The sequence below is a fragment of the Podarcis filfolensis genome (genome assembly GCF_964270895.1).
Source record: "Podarcis filfolensis genome assembly, chromosome: 14".
NCBI classification, from domain to species: domain Eukaryota; kingdom Metazoa; phylum Chordata; class Lepidosauria; order Squamata; family Lacertidae; genus Podarcis; species Podarcis filfolensis.
Window position 1 is genome coordinate 15,486,082 of NC_139616.1, and position 27,276 is coordinate 15,513,357.

The 27,276-nt window shown below is 43.2% G+C and overlaps 1 protein-coding gene across 2 annotated transcripts in view; it reads left to right on the forward strand.

The window, feature by feature from the left end:
* The window catches only part of EFL1 (elongation factor like GTPase 1), a 66,958-nt gene extending 61,979 nt beyond the window's left edge, over positions 1-4,979 (forward strand). For both annotated transcript variants that reach the window (XM_083586283.1, XM_083586284.1), the window contains exons 19-20: positions 601-785; positions 4,629-4,979. In XM_083586283.1, the coding sequence (XP_083442409.1) occupies positions 601-785; positions 4,629-4,817 (374 nt within the window). In that variant the 3' untranslated portion in view covers positions 4,818-4,979. The remainder of the gene's footprint in view (positions 1-600; positions 786-4,628) is intronic.
* Positions 4,980-27,276: the final 22,297 nt, after the last annotated feature.

Consider the following 27,276-nt stretch of genomic DNA (forward strand, 5'->3'; position numbering starts at 1 on the left):
TGCTCCTGTTTACAGATTTCCCACAAAAGAGGCTGCTGGACTAGATGGACCTCCTTTGGCCTGATCCAGGAGGCTCTTCTTATATTCTTAGGTTCTTTTCTATTTTTTTCATCTTGGTATATTGACTTCGTATTACATTTATTAAGTTACTTAAGCAACCCCTCTTCCTGGGGCTTAAATCAACATCCTGTTGACTAAGGCTTGCACTTAGATGTTCTATCTGTTTGCTCATTGCCCACTATTTTTAGGGGTAAAGAAAGTTAAATACCTCATATGATAATTAACTCCATACTTTCCTGTTGGAGTGGGATCCCTGTTACTGATCATGCACAACCCCAGTGCTCCTGCTGAGATTTTGCAGCAGTTGTGTGGTCAGTAAAACTCACTCCAACCCTTGAGTGAAGGGTTCTTAATATTCTTAATATTCTGAGATCTGAAGTTTTTCACACCATCATTTAATCGTAGCTGGTTACTCTATATGACTGTTTGTCGAGACCCTCTCTTGCCCCAGGCGTTAATTAGTCCTCCCCGTTCAGTAATTGTGCATCTGAATTGATGGAAAGGATGCAACAAGCTCAGTAGGTCTTTTCCCTTTTTCAGGTCGCGTTTATGCTGTCCTCGCCAAAAGAGTCGGCCGGGTGTTGCAGGAAGAAATGAAAGAAGGGACAGACGTGTTTATTATCAAAGCAGTGTTGCCAGTAGCAGAGAGCTTTGGTTTCGCTGATGAAATCAGGAAGAGAACAAGCGGCCTAGCCAGTCCACAGCTGGTCTTCAGTCACTGGGAGGTAAAAATTCTATTCACTCCCATCTGCCTTGGCGTACAATTTCTTGTAGATGCAGGAAAAGAAATCAAGATAAAGGAGGGGAGAGGTTAAATGGTGGTCAAGACTTAAATTTGCTCCCTTCTTTCCTAAGCCAAGCCATACAAGCAGCTTTTTATCTGCCTATACATTGGTACCTCCGGTTGTGAACAGGATCCATTCCGGATCTCCGGTCGGATCCCGAGGAATTCGCAACTGCAGGTGCCACTTCTGCGCATGCGTGTGCCGTGTAGAGCGCTTCTGCGCATGCGCACGCGGCGAAACCCGGAAAAATACTTCCAGGTTTGCCGCGTACGTATCCAGTGCACGCTTCCTAATATTCTGTTCTGTTTCAATAGGTTTTGGGCTAGGGTTAGGATGGTCTATCCTCTGCTGGATTGCATTTAAAGTCCATTAAGTCCAGCATTATGTGTCCAGCAGCAGCCAGATGTTTCTGGGAAACTGGTGAGCAGGGCATGAAGGCAGCAGCTGTCTTCATCTCCTACTCCTGGTTGCTCCTCTCCTGCCACAAAAAAGAGTAGAAATAAGACCCTAGGGAAGGACAATTTTAAAATAATTCTCTTCATTCTCTATAAAGTAGCCCATGTTTGAGACATATGTTTCTGCACACAAGAGAGACATATGTGGTGGAATACAATAGAGATATATTTGGTGCAAAGCACTCCTTCCCAAACTTTCCCCCCCATGGACCATTTGACAAATTGCTGAGGGTCTTGGAGGACCACTTAATGATTGTTTTGCCTGTTGCAGCGGTTGCAATGCGCAGTTCTAAGTAGATGCTGTATGGTTATTAATTGTGTTTCTCTTGCTCCTTGCATCATATTTTATTATGTTATAATTTGCATTTCATAGAATTCAAATTGTGCAATGGAATAAAATACAAGAAATAAAAGAAGCAATAAAACGACAGTTTAAAATCAACATGGATATTTAATGCAGACACAACCTCCGGAATGAAGCTTGCAGACCCCTGGTCCACAGTTTGGGAACATAGAGAGAGACAGTAAATGGAGAATCATCCATTTTTAGAACCGGTATCCCACTGAATGCCCCAGTTTCTGGGATGGGGAGCAACAGTGGGGGCAGACATTTATACCCTGCTTTGTGGGCTTCCCATAAGCTTCAGGCTGGCCATTGAAAGAAAGAGAGGATGCTAGATTAGATGGACTTTTGGTTTCACCCAACAGAGCAGTTTTTCTTTTATTTAGCCTGCTAACAAGGTAACCAGCACACAGGGAAAACAGTAGGGGGGTGTTTTTGTGCTTGTAGAAAAGAACCTTTCTTTAAAGTGTTCTTTCTGGAAGGTGAAATCTTTTGAAATGCTGAAATAGATACCATGGATCAAATATTATTTGGATCTTCAGAGGCTCTTTGCGGGTTGATAGCGGCAATAAAATAAGTGACCTGTACACTTAGTTTTCTGCCTCCTGTCCTTTCTGCTTCAACTGTGTTTTTCTCCAACCATGTAATTTACAATCAAGAGCTTTTGAGGAGAAGATTCTTTAAGGGAATAGAAAGAAGAGTAGAATTGCATCCCTTTTCTAAGAGCATTTTTAGTTTTAAAGTCTGAAATCTGCTCCCTGTTTTCAGACACCTGTGAGAGGAAAATACAGACTTGAGTTCAAAATCACTGTGTAATTCTTCTAAGCTCTGGATGTGTTAACAGATCTGCCGCCTACCAAACAAACAAAACTGTTGCTTTATCCCCTTCCAAGTTGCTTGTGCAAGGAAGTAGCTTGTTTCTCTTGAATCCAGTTCTAAAATTCAGGCTCTTGTCGCTCTTGACATCATCAGGAGTCTTGAGTGCCACCACATGACCCGCACCCAGCCACCCTCTTCCCTTTCCTCTTCCTTGTTGGGATATTGATATCTCAGTGTTAGACTTCACTACTTCCCACGTACCAGAGGAACCAGTGACTAGGAGTATTTACTATAGACATGATTGGCTTTGTAGACCTTATCCTAAACTGGCTGGGAAGCTTCTGAGATGTTGGGGAGCAACATTTGCTGATATGGATGGGAGTTGTAGTTGTGTATGTCTCCTAAAGAATTCATTGAAGTAATGCATTTTAGGGATGCAGGTGGTGCTGTGGGTTAAACCACAGAGCCTAGGACTTGCCGATCAGAAGGTCGGCGGTTCGAATCCCTGCGACGGGGTGAGCTCCCGTTGCTTGGTCCCTGCTCCTGCCAACCTAGCAGTTTGAAAGTACGTCAAAGTGCAAGTAGATAAATAGGTACCTCTCCGGCAGGAAGGTAAATGGCGTTTCCGTGCGCTGCTCTGGTTCTCCAGAAGCGGCTTAGTCATGCTGGCCACATGACCCGGAAGCTGTAAGCTGGCTCCCTCGGCCAATAAAGCGAGATGAGCGCCGCAACCCCAGAGTCGGTCACGACTGGACCTAATGGTCAGGGGTCCCTTTACCTTTACCTAATGCATTTTATGCAGCTCAGCTGGAAATGATGAGTCTTCAGCCCAGTTAAGGATGGCATCTACAGGTCCAGTTCAGCCAGCAAGGAGGTTTGGCCGGCAGTGGCAGCAAATGTGTTAGGAACCAGACCCTAATTTGGAGGGACCTGGGCTTGCAATGTTGACTTAAGATCCTCTTAATATCCTGCAGTAAATGAATGTATTTTAGCTATTTTAAATTCATGGTCTTCTCAGCCATCTCTTTTTAACAGCAGACATCTATCAAGGACATTTTTGATTCCAAAGTAAACGAATGAGAGGTACAATGCAGTTTGTTGTGGACGTACAGTACTTTTGACTAATCAGGTTTCACTGCAATAAACATTGGAAGCTAGTAAAAGGAATTTTAAGTGAAAAATGACACACAGTGCAAGGCTGCGAGATGACCATTTTTTCCTCCTGTGGTTCCAAGATCAACAGAAAAAAGCTCTCTGAGCATAAAAAAATTAAATCCACTTCAGCTCCATCTGCTCATTCTTGGAGCTTTCATTGCGTGGCTTCTACCAGTACAGTTAGACGTTCAGGAATCCAGTTCTGATTCTATGCTATACAGATTCCGTTAACATCTGATACCTTCATAGTATAGTATAGTTGGTGTGTTAATGATCCTGACTGTACCCTTGCTGATTTTATTTGTTATCGTTAGATGACTGCCATACTGCAGCACATCCTTGCCTGCAGCCCTTGCAGTAGGCCACAGTAATTATTTCACCATTAATGATCTCCAACTTAGCCTAACCCACCGCACAAGGCTATTGTAAGGCTTAAAAATGGGATGATTCTCACCTCCTTGTAAATGCGCGACTGATATGTGCGTGATCGTGCGCACATGCACAGCGCTGAACCCAAAATTGACCGGGAAACTTCATAAAACGTATCTCTTTGTCTCACCTTACCTCTCTGGGTTGTTGTGCAAATAAACTAGGATTCCCTGTGAAACTGAAAATGCAAATGCAAATATATATTATATAGCTACACTTTTTACAGGCTACTTTGTTGATTCCTCTGGGAATCAGTACACGCCCACAGGAAAAAAAGGAGAAAATCAACAAAAGAAAAGAAGGAACTGAAAACTTCCCAAAAAAAGGGGGTGGGGGTGGAATAGAGGAAGAGAGATATCAGCCAAATAACTGTACTTCAATAATTGTCAGTGACATACTGAGCAGAAATTATTTTTCATTCATTTTTAGGTGACTAGCGGTACCTTTTAAAAATCTGAGTGCATCTTTCCTAATTTCAAATATGTCTGCTTTTAGCCGACAGTCAAAAATCACTGTTCATTGCTGCCGCCCCTTCCATTAATTCAGCTCTTTGCACAATTCCTCTCTTTTTTTTCCCCCTAGGTAATTTCAGATGATCCATATTGGGTACCAACCACGGAGGAAGAATATCTGCACTTTGGGGAGAAGGCAGACTCCGAGAACCAGGCCCGCAAGTACATGAATGCTGTAAGGAAGCGGAAGGGACTTTATGTAGACGAGAAAATCGTGGAGCATGCTGAGAAGCAAAGGACTCTCAGCAGAAACAAATAGCTGCCTTCAATTCTCTTTCTCTGTTAAGTGCAGGTGGATTATGGATTATCTTCTGTACCGGAGATTCAAAAAAAGTCACCTTGGATGTACAATTCTGTGTGGGTTTTCTTACTGCGAGTTGTCTGTGGCTTGAGTTTTAATAAACCTAAGCCTTTCCAACTTTTTTTCTTGTGATTATACACTACAGCTTCCTTGTTATATTAGCGGCTTGCAAACGTCCTACCTCCTGGGAACCGTTTTCACATCTCCTCATCTGCCAAGGGACACCTGCAGGGCTGAGACCGAATCCCCGCATACCTTGAGTCAAATAGGCATCAGCATTTGGTCTAATTTTAACCAGCTATAGATGGATCAATGTAGGACATTTTAATTTATTAGACTACTACAGTGGTACCTCAGGTTAAGTACGTAATTCATTCCAGAGGTCTGTACTTAACCTGAAACTGTTCTTAACCTGAAGCACCACTTTATCTAATGGGGCCTCCTGCTGCTGCCGTAGCACGATTTCTGTTCTCATCCTGAAGCAAAGTTCTTAACCTGAGGTACTATTTCTGGGTTAGTGGAGTCTGTAACCTGAAGCGTATGTAACCTGAAGCGTATGTAACCCGAGGTACCACTGTACTCCTCATTAATTGGCCAGCATTTTTTTGAATGAATGAATGAATAATTCATTGTTTATTAATTAAAACAGTTTTGCACCTCCTCCAATGGCAAAACCTCCCTCAAGGCGGCTTGCAAAATAAAATGGAATAGAGCAAAACACACCTGACAAATAAAACCGGCAATAAACAAGAGAACAATTGTCCCCTAAAACGAGAAAAAGCAGTAAGAAGACAATGTCTAAAACCATCAATCCCAAGAATCATACCTCAGTGAAAACAGATATGGGTCTTGATTGCTCTGTGGGTTTTCACCGTGAGTACTTAACCATCTGCAGATTTTAATAAGTGCCACCTCAAAAGGTTTCCTGTCCTGTGTGGGAGTGGAAAAGGGAAGGCCTCTTCTAAGATGGTGTCTTCTGTGATCCATGCCTGCATCACCAAGAACTGGGCATGGTTTTGCTTCTGAACTCTGGTTTCATCTCCTGTTCAAATTTATGTAGATTTAATCAGCTGAAGCTTGCTTCATAATATCAACTAATTTTCCACTTCTTTTTTGTGTCTTCCTGGAAGTAAATCCCACTGATTTAAATAGGGTTTCCTTGTTAGTAAGTGCAGCTTAAGATTTCTTTTAACTAGGCAACTGCCCTCTTATTTCATGTGGGGTGCTATCTGCTTCAGTGTTACCCTCTCTGAAGTGAAATATGCATCCACTGTCTTCAGTTTTCAGTAATGAAAAAGCTTTTCAATAGCTTTTCAGGCATGTCAGGATTCCAAAAAACCCCAAAAAACCTTTCTTGAAAACAGTTGCTTTACATAAATGAGTCATTATTACTCTCTCAATTAACACCTTGTGCTGTCATTGAAAAATTTAGGTACTTGCAGCAACTTCTTTTCTGCTGATTTGATACACTTGTGATTTAGATCCTGATAAAACTGTTGAGGCTAAACTGAGCAAAATTATTAGTGCTCAGATAAAAGGGTCAGGACAATTAATACTCTGCTTTAGGAAGCTTCCATAGGACATCTTACATTGTGAACTCCCCTGAAATCTACAAGTATAGATACAAATTAAGTTGATGGACATTTCCCCCCCTCTCTTATAATATACTGGGAACTTGGGATCCCACAGTGAAATTGATGGACAGCAGTAGATTCAGGAGAGAGATGACTTAAATAAATTAATCTGCCCTCTCTAGTAAGCAACAGGGAAGAAAAGGAACGCTTAGGAAAACAAGGGTAAAGCTTGTTGGACACCCATGCCAGAGATCCTCTTTTAGTTCCAGATTATTTATAAATGTGTTGAGGGAAAGTGTTTTCTTCCCCCCACCCCACTGTCTGAATACATTTAAAAAGAAAGCATGAAGACTACTGTTAAATCATGCTCTTGTGTTGTTGTTGTTTTTTTAAAAAAATGGACTTCATTCAGTGCAATTATTCTCTCCCTCCTACCTCAGTTAATATTTATAATCCAAGTCCTGGGTGCATGTGCTCTGGTAATTAAAGGCATGTTCTTCCCGTGCTCAACAATCGTCCTGTTTGGAAACCCATCAAAATTCCATGGATGAAAATAAAAGACATTGCTGCAGGTAAAGCATCCCTGGGTGGTTAAGTCCAGTCAAAGGTGACTATGGGGTTGTGGCGCTCATCTCACTTTCAGGCCGAGGGAGCCGGTGTTTGTCCACAGACAGCTTTCCGGGTCATGTGGCCAGCAGGACTAAACCGCTTCTGGCGCAACGGAACACCATGGCGGAAACCAGAGAGCATGGAAATGCGTCGTTTACCTTCCGGCTGCAGCGGTACCTATTTTTCTACTTGCGCTGGTGTGCTTTTGAACTGGTAGGCTGGCAGGAGCTGAGACAGAGCAATGGGAGCTCACCCCATCGCGGCGATTCGAACCACCAACCTTCCGATTGGCAAGCCCAAGAGGCTCAGTGGTTTAGACCACAGCTTCAGCCGCGTCCTGCAGGTATGTAAGGGAATGCAGCTTGGCAGTGTCATGAGAGTGCGCATGCTTTGGTTCCAGTCTTGATTGGGGGCAGGGGTTGTGCAGCGCCTGGTGTTTTATAGCAGTGTGTGTGTGTGTGTGTGCGTGTGTGCGTGTGTGCGTGTGTGTGTAAAAAGAAAATACACATAATGTCAGACATGTTTAATACCACTTAAGAACAGTGACTTGTACTAAGACTCCAGTAGGACAGATGATTCTTTCTTTTTGTACTCTGTACACTTCTTGGTTGTAAGAGTAAATAAGACTTCTGTTTTAATTCAGGGCAGGTGGAGAAACTGATTCAGCTACCAGAAGCTTGGGAAATAGTTCGAGATCTCCAAAGGTTCTGAGAAACACCTGCGGACTGGAATTCCCCTTTGATTATTACCTCCTCCTGCCAATTATTCTCCTTTGCATTTTATTAAATGGCCTCACTTGCCCGTTTTCTTTCTCAATAGCATGCTTTTTCTTGCCTGGTTGGAATAGCCCAAAAAATGTATTTAAAAGACTGAAAGAGAGAGAGGGGATACCCCAGCCTCCCATGTCTCTGCCAAGAAATGATGTCATCTGTCTCACCATTCCTTGCTAAATTGCTCCGTCTGCAGCCTCTCCTGTTTATGGAAATAAAATGGATTTTTAATGAAGGGAAGGACTGAGTCCAATATTTTAATTGGCTAGCAAATCCTGTGGGGATAGCGTTTTGAATGCCTGATAACAGCAATATTGCATGTGCAGGTTTTTCACGTGAAAATGGTGTTATTGCGGGAAATAACCTTCACATGTGGATTTGCTCTAATCGGTCCCTTGCTAATTACTCGCTGGCATTTCCCAGTGTCGGAGAGCTTTGGCACGATTCTGGCTTAAGAAAAGATTCTTCTCCAGAGTGCAATGAGCCCAAATGTGTGCCTCTGCTCAAAATAACATTTCCAGAAATAATCTTTGCACAAGAAGAAAAGTGCAGTAGCAACTTGAAGCCAGAGAATCTTGATTACATGATGCAATCCATTCTCCCAGGACATCAGACCTTAAGAGCAATCTTTTTGCCTGATGTCTGCATTGTCGTCCTTACATGATTTTTTTAAATTTTGTTTTAAATTGTATGTCGCTTTGAGTTTACTGTCTGTAAAGAAGAAGACTACTCATAATTCCAATAAAGAAATAAATATTTTAAGGCAAGGAACTTGGTGGTAGAGCCCATCATTTGCATGAAAAAAAGTCCAGCATCTCCAGTTAGGACTGGGAAACAGTGAGACCCTGGAAAGCTTCTGTCCTCCAGCAGTCGGACTCCAATTCCCATCATCCCTGTTGTCAATGCTGATGGGAATTGTAGGGCAACAACCTCTGGATGGGTATCCCCAGTGTAGACAAATACTAAGCCAGGCCAACCGGTGGTTTTAAGTTTGGCTTTTTTGCAAGTTAACAGGAAAGGTGAAAAAAAGGAAATGCATAATATATATTGATACAAACAACAGCATCAAGTACAGTGGTGCCTCGCAAGATGAAAAGAATCCGTTCCGCGAGTCTCTTCGTCTAGCGGTTTTTTTCGTCTTGCGAAGCAAGCCCATTGATGGATTAGCAGATTAGCGGCTTTTAGCGGCTTAGCGGCTTAGCGGCTTAGAAAAAGGCGGGGGAAAGGGGGAAAAAACCGCAGGAACTCGCAAGACATTTTCGTCTTGCGAAGCAAGCCCATAGGAAATTCGTTTTGTGAAGCACCTCCAAAACGGAAAACTCTTTCGTCTAGCGAGTTTTCCGTCTTGCGAGGCATTCGTCTTGCGGGGCACCACTGTACATTAAGGATATAATCACCATCAGTATATCTATTCATCTTTCAGCTGTTCAAACATGTATTCCCACAAAATTGGCATTTATAGGAAATATGTTGAACTGCAGCCTGGACAGTGAGGTGCTCAGACGAACAGTGGGTGTTAATCCTTCCAAGTTTCTTGGAGACCATAAAGGCTCACAAAATCCACTTTTGCTGCCTGCAGTTCATCCTTATACTACAGGAATATGACTTACAAGTACATGAATATCTGCAAATATCAAGGATTTCACCAATACAAAACTGATAGACAACCATTTTAGACTGGAAGAATTTATCTCTGGACGCTGGTTTTGAATCTGGTCAAATTAGCTGCTTATGTTTCTAAAGCGAAGCATTTGGTGTTTCGATACCACGGCTCAGTGTCAGTTGTTCAGCATAAGGGATGGAGCACAACAGAGTTGTTATTTTCAACAATCATGATCACATTTAATAAGAACAAACATTTCTGATTTTTCAAGATAAGAAATTACAGAAGAGATTCCACTTCCCTCCAAAAAAATCTGCAATTTCTAACATTAACCAACAAGATTCTTTATGTGACTGCTAAACTAGTATCAAGCTGGTTTAGATTTGTTAGCATGAAGTGTATAGAAGCTGTTAAAGGGAAATGCTCTCGATTTTCCAGTTACTAATCCAAGTCAAGTTTAATTTATTGCAGCCTATTTTTGCATCAAAAGATTAAGCTCCGAATGAAATACCGTCCTATTCGTTCTGAACTTTCAAACTTAGCCGTGTTGCTTGCTTACAGAAGAGCAAAGAACCACAAGCAGGAATGCCATTGCTAAAAGAAATTTTTAAAAAGTAAATTAAATCAATCTGAAATGACTTCACTTTTCTGCACGAAGGATGTTTGTGAAAAGCGAGAGAATCTTTTTCTTCCAGCTGTAGGATAATGCTTAAATCTCCCTCTCAACGCTGGACTGACCTCAGCAGGAAAAAGGACGACAGTTGTAAGTCTTTAGGAAACATGCAACCATGCAGGTCTTCTGATTTCGCTTGCGAGGCTCCAAGAGCATTGAGCTTCTTTGCAGACACTGACAGAAGCAAAGTGCCAGAGTGGAGAATCTAATCGTAGAAATATGCTTTATGAAACTCCAGAGATAGGTGTCTTTGTATATTTTATCTCATTCTCTCTCTCATGTATAGAGAGATACAGTCATAGGAACAAGGAAGTGCACCCTCTTTGAATTATGTGGTTTTACATATGAAGACATAATAACAGTCATATGTTCCTTAGCAGGTCTTAAAATTACCGTATTTTTCCGTGTATAACACGCCCCCGTGTATAAGACGCTCCCTCTTTTTTGGAGATAAAAATTGAGAAAATGGGGGGAGATTGCCTCGAGTATAAGACTAGCCCAAATTTTTAGCATAAACTTTTAACAAAAAAACAACTAGTCTTATACACGGAAAAATATGGTAAGTACCATATTGGCCCGAATATAGGCTGTACCCGAATATAAGCCGCACCTTTAAAATTCAAGGGGAGGGGAGAAAAAAAGACAATACCCAAATATAAGCTGCTCCCTTAAATTCTGCAGGTACTCACACCTGTTCCGTTTTACTGTATGTCTGTTTCAGCAGCGATATCGTAAAAGCCAATTTTTGTAAGGTTGCGAATTTAAGCTGCACTTTAACTTTTCACGGTCAGATTTGGGGGGGGGGCTGGGAGTGCGGCTTATATTCGGACCAATACGGTAAATACAACCTCAGATGAACAACACATGACATACTACATCGTGTCATGATTTATTTAACAGAAATAAAGCCAAAATGGAGAAATTAGGGTGGAAAAACGAAGTACACCCCTACTGCTTCCATAGGAATAAAGAGGCTAAGTAGCAGACAGGGGTTGCTAATCAGATGCCCTTACTTAATTGCTTAAGTGTGCACACCAGTGTAATCTAAAAATGCTTTCCCCAAAAAACTTCTTTGAAGTCTATTTTTAAAAAATAAAAATGTTTTAGAATGCTCCTCCCCCAAAAAATAATAATTCTGGGACATGGTTCTATGAATGTCATCTCTCTCACTTCCAAAATAATATTTAATCATTCTTTAGGGGGGTGGGAACTCTCATCACATGCAGTCGTGTTTACGCTGCAGAACAATTTTAGAATATTTTTCAGAATACAGGTGGGAATGTTAGAACCTCATTTAGAATGCCCTGTTCCAAAAGGAATGTGCAGTTTGGGCCGCAATCCTACACCTTGAAGTTGGGAACCTTTGACTCTCCAGATGTTGCTGAACTACAAATCCCATCAACCCCAGCAAGCTTGGCCAATGGCTTAGGATTATGGGAGTTGTAGTTTAGGAGCATTTGCAGGGTCAAAGGTTCCTCATACCTGCTATACTCACCAAGGGGATAAGTTCCATTGGGTGGACTTCTGAGTACGGGATCCCACTGCAAGTTGCACATGCAAAGGGAGAGAAGTGAATAATTCTTACCACCCTCTAGATCTGTCAGCTCTGCTTATGGAACTCCCTTTTATCATTTAGTTGTACAAAATTCTTGCATGCCACAATTTAATATATATGTATGCAACTGGGATACGGGTGGCGCTGTGGGTTAAACCACAGAGCCTAGGGCTTGCCGATCAGAAGGTCGGCGGTTTGAATCCCCACGACGGGCTGAGCTCCTGTTGCTTAGTCCCTGCTCCTGCCAACCTAGCAGTTCAAAAGCACGTCAAAGTGCAAGTAGATCAATAGGTACCGCTCCAGCAGGAAGGTAAACGGCATTTGTGTGCCCAGAGTCGTCTGCGACTGGACCTAATCGTCAGGGGTCCCGGTCCCTTTACCTTTATGCAGCAAATATGCACACAATTAAAAACCATATAAAAGCCAAAATCACAGATCAGTGATAAAACTGTAACAGAAGTGTTTCATTTATTTCATTGTCTGCTTAAGCCAGGCATATCCAAAATCCATTTTGGGGGTTCTAATCTGGCCCGTCTGAAAAAAGTGCAACAACTTCAATCCCCCCCAAAAAGGTCAACAACTTTGGTCGGCCTGCATGTTCACTTCATCAAATCTGGCCCTCTTCGAAAAATGTTTGGGCACCTCTGAGTGAAGATGTACCTGTTCAGCTCAAAAGAGCTTTTTTAAAAACACAGGTACAGCCTTTCTTTTACTGAAAGCCTCTTTTGCAGTCTCAGGTAACCCCACAAAACAACAAAATGCCTAACCCCAAAACAGGATGACACTGATTTGCATGTCTGTGCAGATGCGATTTTGGACAGACTGGCTCCAATTTAAATACATCTCATCATAACGGGGAAGACTGTGCTCGGTCTTTTCGCCTGCTGGGTTTGCTGCCCAGATGCCGCTACCTGTAGATGGGCAACTTCAAGCAACCTCCTGCTCCCCCTTCTTATGGTTCTTTATTTTAAAACTAAGCTTGAACCAGACAGTGCTTCAAACAGAGGCTTGTCCTCCATAAAAGACACATGGGCTACTTTACTTACAGAAAGTACAGGATATTTTTTTAAAAAAACACAAACCACTTAGTCAGCAGTTCATTCTTTATTTGCATTTAAATTCCTTTTTGTGGCTTAGTTGGGTGTTTTTTTTTTTTTTTGTCGCAATCCAGTCTGGATCCCAAAACATCCTCCTCTATGAAGTTTTTGTCATTTATTTCCTCTCCTTTTTGGTTTTTACCCCTCTTTTTAGCCAAGTTGTTGTTGTTGGCTCAGTATTTGCTGATGATCTCAGAGACAGACAGAGAGAGAGGCAGGCAGGCAGAGAGAAAGTCCCTTGGAATCCCCATTAAAATGGAGATGACCAAATGCATCCCTAGCTCTTCCACACACATTGTGTTTAAATTAAGGGCAGCCTTTTGAAGCTTTCCTTTAGCGTTCCTTAGCCCTGGATTTCGGATTTTAGTCCTTCCTCTTCCCTCGCCCTGCCCTGCCCTTCCCCTGGACCAGAAATATATATGGCATGATCTCATCCTATTGTCACAGTAATGCGTCTTTGGGGATTTTAACCTTGTTCACATTAACATGACATCATCTTTCCTCCAATCTGCAAATTGCAGGCGGCGAGACTCTTGGCTTTGTCCATAAAACCTGCAGCTCCAGCTGCCTCCGCCAAACCAGCTGATACCAATTAACCTTGTTTTGTTTTGATTTAAGTTCAGTTTTTTGAATGCAAAGAGATGCATAGGGGCGACCGTGCAAGCCCTGATATTTTCAAACATCACTCCGAAATGCCTGAGAGTACTTTATAGTACTCCCTATTTCTTTCTAATGAAATTCTTGCTTTTGAAAATCAAGGCCTGGAAGCAGACAAATGATGGGTTCCTTTTCTCAGTGAGTTTGTCTGTGTTCCAAAAATTCTTATGTATCATACCACACAGCCAGGAGACTGAGAATGGGTTTCCAGAGTTAACTGTGGAGGCCACAACTCGCTGGACAGCCTCCAAGTGTCCCAATTTTCCAGGGACAGTTTTGGATTTACAGAAGCCGTCCTGGTTTCTGATCTGATCCTGGAATGTCCTGCTTTTCCTTAGGACGTCCCTATTTTCATCAGAGAAAAGTTGGAGGGTTTGGAGTTATGCAACCCCCGAGTCAAGGAGATAATATATATGGATGGCGGCTAACAGATTGAGGTTGAATCTTGACAAGACAGAAGTACTGTTTTGGGGGGACAAGAGGCGGGCAGGTGTGGAGGACTCCCTGGTCCTGAATGGGGTAACTGTGCCCCCTGAAGGACCAGGTGCACAGCCTGGGAGTCATTTTGGACTTGCAGCTGTCCATGAAGGCGCAGGTCAATTTTGTGTCCAGGGCAGCTGTTTACCAACTCCATAAGGTACGCAGCCTGAGACGCTACCTGCCCACAGACTGTCTTGCCAGAGTGGTGCATGCTCTAGTTATCTCTTGCTTGGACTACTGCAATGTGCTCTACGTAGGGCTACCTTTGAAGGTGACCCGGAAACTACAACTAATCCAGAATGTGGCAGCTAGACTGGTGACTGGGAGCGGCCGCCGAGACCATATAACACCGGTCTTGAAGGACCTACACTGGCTCCCAGTACGTTTGTGAGCACAATTCAAAGTGTTGGTACTGACCTTTAAAGCCCTAAACAGCCTCGGTCCAGGATACCTGAAGGAGCGTCTCCACCTCCATCATTCTGCCCGGACACTGAGGTCCAGTGCTGAGGGCCCCCTGGCAGTTCCCTCGCTGCGAGAAGCCAAGTTACAGGAAACCAGGCAGAGGGCCTTCTCGGTAGTGGCACCCGCCCTGTGGAACACCCTCCCACCAGATGTCAAAGAGAAAAACGACCAAACTTTTAGAAGACATCTGAAGGCAGCCCTGTTTAGGGAAGCTTTTAATGTTTAATAGGTTATTGTATTTTAGTGTTCTGTTGGAAGCCGCCCAGAGTGGCTGGGAAAACCCAGCCACATGGGCGGAGTAAATTATTATTATTATTATTAGTAACTATGCAACCTTTAGAAGACATCTGAAGGCAGCCTTGTATAGGGAAGGGGTTTTTTTTTAATGCTTAAAGATTTTTTATATGTTGAAAGCCAGTCAGAGTGGCTGGGGCAACCCAGCCAGATGGGCAAGGTATTTATTATGGAATAGAACATCCCTATTTTTATTGGATAAATGTTGGAGGGTATGGCCTTGAGTGCGCAAGATCCCAGGTCGAATCCCCAGCATTTCCAGGTAGGGCTGGGAGAGATCTGCTTGAAAGCCTGGCAAGTGGCTGCCTGTTGGTGTACTCGATACTGAGCTAGATGGGCCCAATGGCCTGGCTGTGTACAAGGCACCATCAAGGCATAGCTGTCAACCGTCCCTTATTTGGTGGGAAAGTCCCTTATCCCAGCGCTGTGTCCTGCTTGATGATGTCCCTTAAATTTCCCGGGTTTCAAAGGAAGCAGCTCCTCTCCCTCCCTCCCTGCCGGCCAGGGAGGAGGGAGGCTCCAACTGTGTTGCTTGCTCACCCAATAAGGAGTCTAAGAACGACTGGGGGGTGGGGCTTGCATGCCTTGTGCCGATCAAATTGGCCGCATTGCCTGGGGACGTGCCTTTGCTCAGAGCTTCCCAGGAGAGAGGTGACGGTGGTTTTCCTTGCTGCATCCCCTTTGCCGGGTTGCTGCGCCGTGGGAAACACCGCTTGAGGCTTTGTTTGGCTGCTGGCTGGGCTTTCTGCCTTTGGCTCGGAGGGGCTCAGAAGTTGAACATACCTGTGCTCGGAATCAGATGGATACGTCATCGACAGCCCACTCACCCTTGCCGGGGAAAAGGTCTGTCTGGAGCGGGGGCACATGGAGGGGGAAAAGGAAAGGAGCTGGTTGAGTACAATGGCAGGTGGCGATCTCGTGGGGGGGGGGCTTGTTGACTAAAATCCCTTATTTTGGCTGCTGATCCCTTATTTTCAAGGCTGCTGGTCCCTTATTTTCAAATCTGTAACTTGACAGCTATGCATCCAGGCATCATACACTAGTGGCTAAAATTGTGGAAACCTTTTGGGGAAAGTGTATTTCCTACGGTTGATGCCTCATAACACCACTTTTTTCTTTTTTTCTTTTTAGTAATACCGTAAAATTATATATCAATGGAAAGATAATTTAATAACGAATGCAACGCAACAAAGTTTGTTCAGTTATCTATATTCTATCAAATGTTATAGCCAAATAACCAGAAAAAGGAAGCACAACTTGCTTAGGTTGATATGTAGTAGCTTTCCTTCGTTTGAATGTAGACAATGAGCATGAGTGTTTAGAGAGCCAATCGGGTGTTATGAGCCATCAAACCTTGGAAACACACTTTTGGGATATGGGTGCTTTTAAGTATAACCAACTCTTTTATTTTAAGGAAATGAACTATTTACTGTCAGTCTGATATGCACAAGAAACAAATAACCAGGTGCACAAGCAAATGTACATAATTGGACAGGGTATAAAGGAGCATGACTCCCCAATAATTCATACGGCTCAGCATTACCTTGTACCATGTAACCCCAATCAGCAATGAAAGCAGAGCATTTCACCAAAGAAAGACTATCTACCTTACCGTGCAAACAATATCCCATATCTTAATAATCCATTCTTCCAAAATGGCTCTTGACCTCCACGGAGGTGTGTGTGTGGACATAGACAGTCCTTCACATCCTCTGGTCCCTGAGCTTTAAAAATCCTCTAAAGAGCACTTTCAGAAATCAATCATTTAGTGTGGCAGCACTTACACTTTGGAACTCCCTGCCAATTGACAGGCACCTTCACTGTAACATTTTTGCCACCTGCTAAATACATTTATGTCAAGGCAAGCATGTCCAGATATATAGACATCACCTGTGTTTTATTTCTTTCAGCCACTTGATTTTAATTAATCTTTTGAATATTTTTGATTCCTGAGTTTAACTCTTTTTAGGTTTTATTTTATATTGTTGTAAACCATTAGGGTTGCCAAGATCAGGTGCATCCCAGACCAGGAGATTTTGGGGGCCAAACCTGAGACCTAGAGGCAGCCCCTGGTGATTTTTCCTCTGTACTCCCTTCCATCAATGAGCCCTGGAGACGGAGGTTAATTGGGAGAGGAGAGCAGAAGAGGGCAGGCTGCGATAATCTGAAGCTTGTTCCTGCTAGACTGAAGCTTGCAAGCTGCACACATGGACTTATTTTCTTAAAAAAATATATTAAGGCACTCACCACCTGGAAATTCAAGCCCTGCTTCTGCCACTTGGAGGGCAGCAGGTAAACCTGGGACTTCAGGTCAGTCCTGGAGCTCTGACAAACCCATCTGGGCCTGAGGTTCCCCCCACTTACTGAAGGAAATAATGGGGCATGGTTTTATAAAGTGCACATGACCTTCCCCGTCTTGAATTATAGCCAGTCAGTTTGCACATGACTAGGGACGCGGGTGGTGCTGTGGTCTAAACCACTGAGCCTCTTGGGCTTGCCGATCGAAAGGTTGGCGGTTCGAATCCCTGTGATGGGGTGATCTCCCGTTGCTCTGTCCCAGCTCCTGCCAACCTAGCAGTTCGAAAGCACGCCAGTGTAAGTAGATAAATAGGTACTGCTCCGGCGGGAAAGTAAATGGCGTTTCCATGCACTGCTCTGGTTTTGCCAGAAGCGGCTTAATCATGCTGGCCACATGACCCGGAAAAACTGTCTGCAGAAGCGGACAAACACCGGCTCCCTCTGCCTGTAAAGTGAGATGAGCGCCGCAACCCCAGAGTCGTTCACAACTGGACTTAATTGTCAGGGGTCCCTTTACCGTTACCTTTGCACATAACTGCAGTGGTTTGCTTTGTTTCATATTGTAAAAAGGCTTCAAGGAAAGGAGGGATCAGAAAGATATATAAAAGGTGGGTTTCTTTCTCTCTGTTTAATATTGGCAAGTCTACCTCTGTGACTTCCAGTTTGCGTCCCTGCATGTGTTTACAACCGTAAGGAAGAAACAGCCAGGACTCGAAAGTTCATCTGCAAAGAAAGCATTATCTTTTTCCGGTTTAAGTGCATCAGATCTCCTTCCTGCTCTCCCACCTACGTTTTTCTTTTTTCTTTCTAGCAAAGCAGTTCCCATGTACAATGAGCTGCAGTTGCCCTGCTTTAAATCACAAACACGTTTATTTGAGCATGAGTCGACTAGTGAAAGGATGTCGGTTTGCTGCTTTCTTCCTGTGACCACATCACAGGTGCACCTGTGATGAGAAGCTGGGATGTTTCCTTGTAGGCCCCATAAACGTCTATTAACCAGACCAGAATGCAAGGCTTGGCTTCTTATCGCAGTTAGATTAGGATGATAAGAGCATCGCCTGCTGTGCATATGTTGGGGTTACCTGGCGAATGTGGATAGACGTAGACAATTTGTGAACAGGAGGCACCGTTTTGGAGAGGATCAAAGTTGAATCTAGTCCAGCTTCGTGTTTTTCCCATTTGCCAGCTAGAATCACAAAATTGTAGAATTGGAAGGGACCTCAAGAGTCATCTAGTCTAGAACTTTCTTTATGTATGCAACAACAGCAGCAAGAATACTGATTGCAAAGTATTGGAAGACACAAGAGTTACCCACCCTGGAAGAGTGGCAGATGAAGGTGATGGACTATATGGAATTGGCGGAAATGACTGGCAGAATCCGAGACCTGGGAGAAGAGTTGGTGGAAGAAGACTGGAAGAAATTTAAAGACTATCTGCAGAAACACTGTAAAATTAACGAATGTTAAAATGATGTTGGATTGAAAATAAGTGGCATTAGCAACAAAGTTAACAAGAGTATGCAAAATTGAACTGAAAATGGATGAAAATATAGAGTTATAATATGTTAAGATATAGAGTTAAGATAAACGAAAGAAGGTAAGGATTTGCTGATTTGATTATTTAAATGGGGATACAAAAAGGGGAGGTGTGAGGAGGCCAAGGAAATAAGATAATGAGTTAGGGTCACAAAAATGGATTTGTTTTTATTCTTCTTTTTTTATTTTATGTATTTTTCTATGCTTCTTTTATTGTATTTCTTTCCTTTTATATGATCTTTTAAATTTATGTTTTTGTAAAACTCCAATAAATATCTTTAAAAATAACAAAAAAACAAGAGTCATCTAGTCTAACCCTAGTCCTGAGTCAGCCCTGCAGCTCTCAGCCTCAGATACCTCTCAGCGTTAGTGTGAGGATAAAATGAGGAGCCACCTTGAATCCCTTGGACAAAAGATGGGATATAAATACAATCAAGGAATCAACCAGTTAAAATACAGTGGTACCTCGGGTTAAGTACTTAATTCGTTCCGGAGGTCCGTTCTTAACCTGAAACTGTTCTTAACCTGAAGCACCACTTTAGCTAATGGGGCCTCCTGCTGCTGCCGCGCCGCCGGAGCACGATTTCTGTTCTCATCCTGAGGTAAAGTTCTTAACCTGAGGTACTATTTCTGGGTTAGCGGAGTCTGTAACCTGAAGCGTATGTAACCCGAGGTACCACTGTAAAATATACAGAGCCATTATCCACACCAAAGTGTCAAGGGAGAAAGAGAAAAAGAGGACAAAAAAATCATGCCCAACTTGCACATATATAATTTCAGCAGCCGTTCCATCAGGCTGACTCAGAGGGAAAGATGAGAAACAGGGCTCATTCCACCATCTCTGCCGGAAAAACCAGCTCCTATCCCTGAACTGTTTCTATGTCTTCTGCTCATTATCAGAACTACTGTTTAAGATTCGGCGCCTCATTTTCCGTTTCTCGCCCTCCACCCCTCTTACCTCCCTGCCCCATTTCCCTTGAGCACCATGTTTTGTTTAGATTTTAAGCCTATTGGCAGGGACTGTCTTGTTTTAATTGATTGTACGTAATCCACTCTGGGAGATTTTTATTTTTATTTTTTGCTGAAAAGCGCAGAACAAATGCACTCAATATATTTTTAAAACCCAATAAGGAACACGAGTGATGTCTGGAAGCTGTGAACTGGGCAATCGATTAAGCATGGCAGCTGTTAGCGTAAGAGGCTAACCTTGTCTCTGTATGAAATGTGACAGCTAATTGGAGTTTGTGGCCTGCCAGCCGGCCAGCATCTGCCACAGCCGCAAGGCCGACCAGACTGTTTGGATCAGAGGAAAGCTGGTAAAATATCCTTCACTGTTAGTTGTACCAGCTACCAGGCTACAACCCTGAAGGCTATTTTCTGCCTCGACCATTGGAGGCAGTATGCATCTTGAGAAATATCTGCTGGGAGTCACAAGTGGGGAAAGGGCTGTGGCTTACATATGACTGTGGCTTACATATGAACTTCCCCGGACCCTGAGATCATCCTCTGAGGCCCTCCTCCTGAAGAGGTCCAGAGGGTGGCAACATGAGAACGGGGCCTTCTCTGCAATGGCTCCCCATCTACGGAATGCTCTACCCAGGGAAGTTCGCCTGGCACCTTCATTATACACCTTTAGGCATCAGGCAAAAATGTTCCTTTTAAACCAGGCCTTTGGTTGACCTGATTGACATCCCATACCCATTTAAAATGTAGGAAGTCGTACGAGGGCTCTTTAGCCCTTTGGAACTCCCTCCCACTATGATATTAGACTGCACAGTGATACCTCGGGTTAAGTACTTAATTCGTTCCAGAGGTCCGTACCTAACCTGAAACTGTTCTTAACCTGAAGCACCACTTTAGCTAATGGGGCCTCCTGCTGCTGCCACACCACCGGAGCACAATTTCTGTTCTCATCCTGAAGCAAAGTTCTTAACCTGAAGCACTATTTCTGGGTTAGCAGAGTCTGTAACCTGAAGCGTATGTAACCTGAAGCGTATGTAACCCGAGGTACCACTGTATTCTTTTCAGCGTCTTGAATATGTTTCTTTCCCAACAAGACTTTTTAAGTAGGGATTGGGGAATTGTATCCAATGCTGGTCCTACTCAGAATGGACCCATTACAAGGGACGGACCTAAGTTAGTCATGCTCATTAATTTCAGAGAGTCTGTGTAGCAACTGGGTGTGACCGTTTTATCCCAGTCTGTATTTGTCTTGTTATGAGTTCGTGGGTGCCAGACCTCCCTAATCCTTGGGCCCAGCAAGTGTTAGAATTTAATCAAGGTTTGGGGTGTTAAACTGGGTGCCGGGCTTCTAATCTCTGGATCCAGCATAGGCTCAGGTTGTATATATTTGTAAATAAACCATATGTAATAAAGACACCACAGTCTCTCCTGTGTCTCATTTCCCAAAGAAAACACGGACCCAGGAATCTCACACCACTGAGATCGGGGTGGCATGTGACAAGATAAATGAAACTGGCACAATCATTTTTTACTGTCCAATTGCTTTGAGATGTTTTTAGAAGCAATTCATTAATAGAATGGAATGATAAATAAATAGCCCTCTCTTAGACATGCTATGATCAGGGATGTCCAACAGGTTGATTGCGATCTACTGGTAGATCCTCGTGAAGTTCTGGTAGATCGCGGTCGATCTCTGGCTCCCTTTCCTTAGCATCCTGCCCCAGCCCCTCGCCCCACCCTCCATTGTTCTATGATCTCAGATGATCACAGAGCTTTCTCTGTGCTGCAGTTTTGACCCATAGCATTTTTTTTTGTGAGTGACTTTATCCCTTTCACCCTTGCCTTTACCCCCCCCCCAAAAGCGGGAACCCCCCAAGCTTTTCTCTTAACCCCTAAAAAAATGGGGCTTCTCTCCTCCCTAAAACAGCTCAACAACTTTGAGCTGAACCCCCCCCCAAAATGGGGGTAGATCGCTGCTAGTTTTTCATTCTGAAAGTAGATTGCAGTCTCTTGAGAGCTGGCCACCCCTTCTATGATGGTTAATTCCTAGCGTGTCACTGTTTATAATTATTAATTGGGTTTTACTGAGGCGGTGATACTGTTGCTTTTCTATTTTGAGCTTTGTTGACTAGGAAGCTATAATAAACAGCTGCATTTATTTATGAACGAACGAATGAATGCTAACGGACCTTAAACAGTTGGTGACCTCTGCCTAGCAAGGGACTTTATCCTGACACTGCATCACAAACATTTGAAGCCCTTCTCAGATGCCGGAGGAGAAAAGAGAAAGATGGTGGTGAGAGATTGTGGTCCTCTCTCATGCACTAGATTTTAAAATATATTTTTATCTATATAGCCTTTGAGCTAAATGGCCTAGGGAACTATTTTATTCTCCTGGGCTCTTTCATAAATTCTGCTAGCATTGCACTGCGAACCTCTGAAATTGTTTGAGCTGCAACACATGGGAAGGAGAAAAATGGTGTCGGGAGATAGTATTCCCATTCCATGCACTATATTATGTAAATATTTATCTATAGCAGCTACTTTTTTTAAAAAAAGTATCTAGTGCACGAGATAACCTTTTGAGCTTAAATGGCCCAGGGACACTCCTTTTGGAGCAAAACAATCAAAACATTATGAGGAGCAGAAGTTGGAAGAGCAAATGGATGTTTTGCAAACTCGTTGAAACTTGATTGTAAGGCATTTGGGGTCAGTAATCCCCACAGCTTTTGGAGTCTGCCTCTTGCTGCTAATAATCTCTGTCAAATACAAAGAATTATTCTGGATTTTGTCCCTGGTCTCCAAATACTCCTGATCTGAGCGGCAAGAAATTTGAGCAATGCTACATGTGTCACCCTATCTCAGTGGATCCTGTGAAAAGTCAGCTTTTAATCCTAAATTTGGCTTTTCTCTTGGCAAATGCCCTGAGCTGCCCTTTACAGCAAGCTGTAGTTTAAATCTTCAGTGGCAGCTGTATGCTGAGCTGCGGTTTCTTGGCTGTGTTCAGCTACTGACACCCACTGGAAAACGCAGCCAGGAATTCTATTTGGGCACCACTTTAGCATTTTCCCAGCCTATTCCCCCCCCCCCAATTAAGGGGATATTCACTGAACTCACGCTCTCCTCCTACCTTTAGCTACACTTACTACTTGAACTCGCCAGTAGCACTTATGAGCAGGGATAAATAGATCGGTCTTATTTGCAGCCTGTGCCAATTTTGCATTTCTTCATTCACAAGTCTGCTCCATCCTGCGTTTGCTGTGATTTAAAAGAAGCATGCATGGGAATTTGTATTTAGCCATGTATTTTATCATAGGGTAAGCACCTGAGTCTGTATTTCTAAATGTGAAATATTCATTTTAACACATTTTGGACCCCATCTGCACCATACATTTGAAGCAGTATGGTAGCCTTCATTGGCAGAGGCAAAAAGAAAGTTAACCCTGTCTTTCCATTTATGGCTACACCCACACAATACATTTAAAGCCATCTTGGGCTCCATCTGCACTGTACATTTAAAGCAGTATCATACCACTTTAAACAGCCATGGCTTCCCCAAGGAATCATGGGAACTGTAGTTTGTTAAGGGTGCTGAGAGTTGCTAGGAGACCCCTATTCCCAGAGTTGCCATTCCCAGAATTGCCAAGGAAGAGGGACTGACTGTTCAAACACTCTGAAAATTGTACCTCTGTGAAATAGGATGGAGCCCTGAGTTTTTCTTTTAAAGGCAGTTATGTGGGGGAATGGGGTTCATTATGTTCCTATATAATTATATTCTTATATATTGCTGATGCTAACAATTCACATACACTTGAAATACTCAAAGACACTTGTGCTTCGGTGGCAGAATTGTTGAGCGGCTGCAGAAGCCTGTGCCCTATAAGGGCTTATTGCCGCCCCCTGGAATCTCCTGCTTTTGTTGCTCATCCTCCTAGCTGCTCAGAGTGCATTGTTAGCAAAAATCTACCATTTGCCCGACAATAAATGTTGGAAGTGTAAAGAAAATGAAGGAACATTCTTTCACCTTTGGTGGACATGCCCAAAGATTAAGGCTTTCTGGGAGATGATATACAACGAAATGAAAAAAATATTAAATATACATTCCTTAAGAAGCCAGAGGCCTTTCTCCTGGGCATGGTGGGCCAATTGGTGCCAAAGAAGGACAGAATTTTCTTTATGTACGCAACAACAGCAGCAAGAATTCTTATTGCAAAGTATTGGAAGACACAAGAGCTACCCACCCTGGAAGAGTGGCAGATGAAGGTGATGGACTATATGGAATTGGCGGAAATGACTGGCAGAATCCGAGACCTGGGAGAAGAGTTGGTGGAAGAAGACTGGAAGAAATTCAAAGACTATCTCCAGAAATACTATAAAATTAATGAATGCTAAAACTGTGCTTGGATTGGTAATAAGTGGTAATTAGTGATAAAAGTTAATAAGATTATGCAAAAAAGGCATTGATAATTGGTTGAAAATATTGATATAGAATATGTTATGGTATAAAGCTTAAATATTTGAAAAAGGGTAAGAATTTGCTGAATTAAATATCTAAATGGGAATACAAAAGGGGGGAGGCGTGAGGAGGTCAAGAACATAAGCACATGAATCTGAGGTCATTGGGAAAAATGGATTTGTTTTATTTTTTTCTTTGTTTAAATTTAATCTTTCTTAATTAGTAGTGATTTTTTCTCTGTATTTTTTTGTGTTTCTTTTTTCTGTAACTTATGGTTTCTTATTTTGAGAATTTCTACTTTTCTTTTCTGTAAAACTCTAATAAAAATTTATTAAAAAAAAAAAAACAGAGTGCATTGTTAAACTATGGAACTCTCTTCCACAAGATGTAGTGTTGGTCAAGATGGGTGGGAAGAGAATTGGTTCAGTTCTCATTTAAAGGCGAGCCTACCTAATTTTCACTTTCCGAAACAATGCGCAGATCGAAACAAGCCGCACTTTGAAATTCACATACCAAATTTTGCAATGTAGTTCTCCAGCCTAGTAATGAGGAAAAGGTAAAGGGAACCCTGTCCATTAGGTCCAGTCACGGACGACTCTGGGGTTGCGGCGCTCATCTCGCTTTATTGGCTGAGATACAGCTTCCGGGTCATGTGGCTAGCATGACTAAGCTGCTTCTGGCGAATCAGAGCAGTGGACGGAAACGCCGTTTACTTTCCTGCCGGAGCGGTACCTATTTATCTACTTGCACTTTGACGTGCTTTCGAACTACTATGTTGGCAGGAGCAGGGACTGAGCAATGGGAGCTCACCCGTCACAGGGATTTGAACCGCCGACCTTCTGATTGGCAAGTCCTAGGCTCTGTGGTTTAACCCACAGCGCCACCTGCGTCCCAGTAATGAGTACACAAACTCATATACTATGGAAAAGGATGCATAACAATACAGGTATTCATGAAAATAGCATGCGGAAATGCATTACAGTGGTACCTCTGGTTACAAACTTTATTCGTTCCAGAGGTCCATTCTTAACCTGAGGTACCACTTTAGCTAATGGGGCCTCCTGCTGCCGCTGCACCGCCACCACACGGTTTCTGTTCTCATCCTGAGGTTCTTAACCTGAGGTACTACTTCCGGATTAGCAGAGTCTCTAACCCGAAGTGTTTGTAACCTGAGGTGTTTGTAACCCAAGGTACCACTGTATATTAGGGAAGTTGCCTTGCAAAAAAAAAAGTGTGTATTAGGCCACATGGCATGAAAAAGTGTATCTGTTGGGAGAAAAGAACATTAAAATGCTAAGAAGCAAACACTCCAGTGGAATGGTGGGGGTAGATATATTTAACATAATTTCATCAAATGGATAAGTAACTGTGTAAGTATTTTGCCATTTGTCATTTGGTCAAGGTTTTTTTAAAAAATAAAAATAAAAGTGCAGGGATAAGCCAGCAGAGGGCACACACTCCTTGTTAACTGAAGAAGCACTCAAATTAATGAACTGTCAAATTGATAGGGGTGAGTTGACACTTCAAGCCTCTCAAGGACTCACCCGCACACTTTGAACGGGTCAAAGGGCATGTAGAGCATTGCTGAGGTTAAGGAGAACAAAAACTGCCTGGCCTTTAAAATGCATGATTATTCCCCCCTGAAAAACACTGACCTGCTGGTTCTGCAGCCCACTCTTACATATTTCTACTCAGCATTGACTTCAATGTGATAGGAATGAATCTGTCCATTGTGGTTTGTCATTTTTCTGATCTCAATTTGCCCCAGTCGCACATCAGTTTTAGATAGTATACATACACACATGAAGGTGAAATCTGAAACATTTTGTGATAAGAATTAACAATGCAGTGGTACCTCGGGTTACATATGCTTCAGGTTACATGTACTTCAGGTTACAGACTCTGCTAACCCAGAAATAGTGCTTCAGGTTAAGAACTTTGCTTCAGGATGAGAACAGAAATCGGGCTCCAGCGGCGCGGCAGCAGCAGGAGGCCCCATTAGCTAAAGTGGTGCTTCAGGTTAAGAACAGTTTCAGGTTAAGAACGGACCTCCAGAACGAATTAAGTTCTTAACCCGAGGTAACACTGTATCTTATTTGTTAGTCATGGTTAGAAATATATGATTTCAGTGATTAACACAACCCTACCAGGATCCAGAACAATCTTTCTGTTTGATGTTTTCCTATGTATCAATCTATCGATCTAGTGTTGGACTAGGTAGGACCTCGGAGCCCAGGGTTCGAATCCCTGCCAACTCACCCCCCTGCTTTAAACCTCACTCAACCCCTCCCCCCCCCAATACAGGGCACAGCTGTCAACTTTTCCCTTTTCTTGCGAGGAATCCTATTTGGAAAAGGGGAATTTCCCTTAAAAAGGGGGAAATGTTGACAGCTATGATACAGGGCCATGCAGAGGTTGTCTGAGACCCAGAGCAGGATTCTTGTAAGAATAAAGTTATAAACTCAAAACAACCTGATTAGGACTTAATTGGGTTCAACTCTTATTGCCCAGCTGCCTAATCAGCTATCAGTGGAGACAAAGATCTGGTGATCTTCTTGCCGCGGTGAAGTAAAAGTCCTGCTTCTTGTTACCAGATGCTGGAGGGGAATGATGATCTCCCGCCTGCCTGGTTTGCGAGCTTCCCTGGGGGTATCTGTCTGTCTGTCTGTCTGTATCTCAGGAAGGCTGACGCTATCATTTCTCCCAGGAACAGGGAGCAGAAGGCTGGGCATGGCAATTACATAAGTCAGAATGAGAGCTGTGGTTTTTTTTTGTTCATACTCATGCTTACTCAGTTTGCGGCAGTGATTAAGGCTGATTTTATCTGCTGCTGGGTTCTCATTCCTCTCCCCGTTCTGCCCACCCAGCCCCTACCCTGCGATTGACCCTGCTGATGACTAGAAACTTGGCAAATGAATACTTACTAAGGAGGACACTCATGCTGAACTGCTGGGGGGGTGAGCTGAGGTTGGGGACAGGAGGGAGCCCGAAACTTATGAGCCACACTTGACTCTAGCTGAAAGGAAGCTGTTGAGTAATCTAGATATGAGATCAGCAGAACTCTGAGAAAGGAGATCTCAGAATTTAGCAGCTAGACTGGTGACTGGGAGCAGCTGCCAAGACCATATAACACCGGTCCTGAAAGACCTACATTGGCTCCCAGTACATTTCCGAGCACAATTCAAGGTGTTGGTGCTGACCTTTAAAGCCCTAAACGGCCTCGGCCCAGTATACCTGAAGGAGCATCTCCACCCCATCACTCAGTCCGGACATTGTGGTCCAGTTCTGAGAGCCTTCTGGCAGTTTCCTCCCTGCAAGAAGTGAGCATATGTCTCTCCTGAGAGAGTGAGATGAAAAAAGATTTGCAGATCTTTAAGCGAGGCAAGAAACG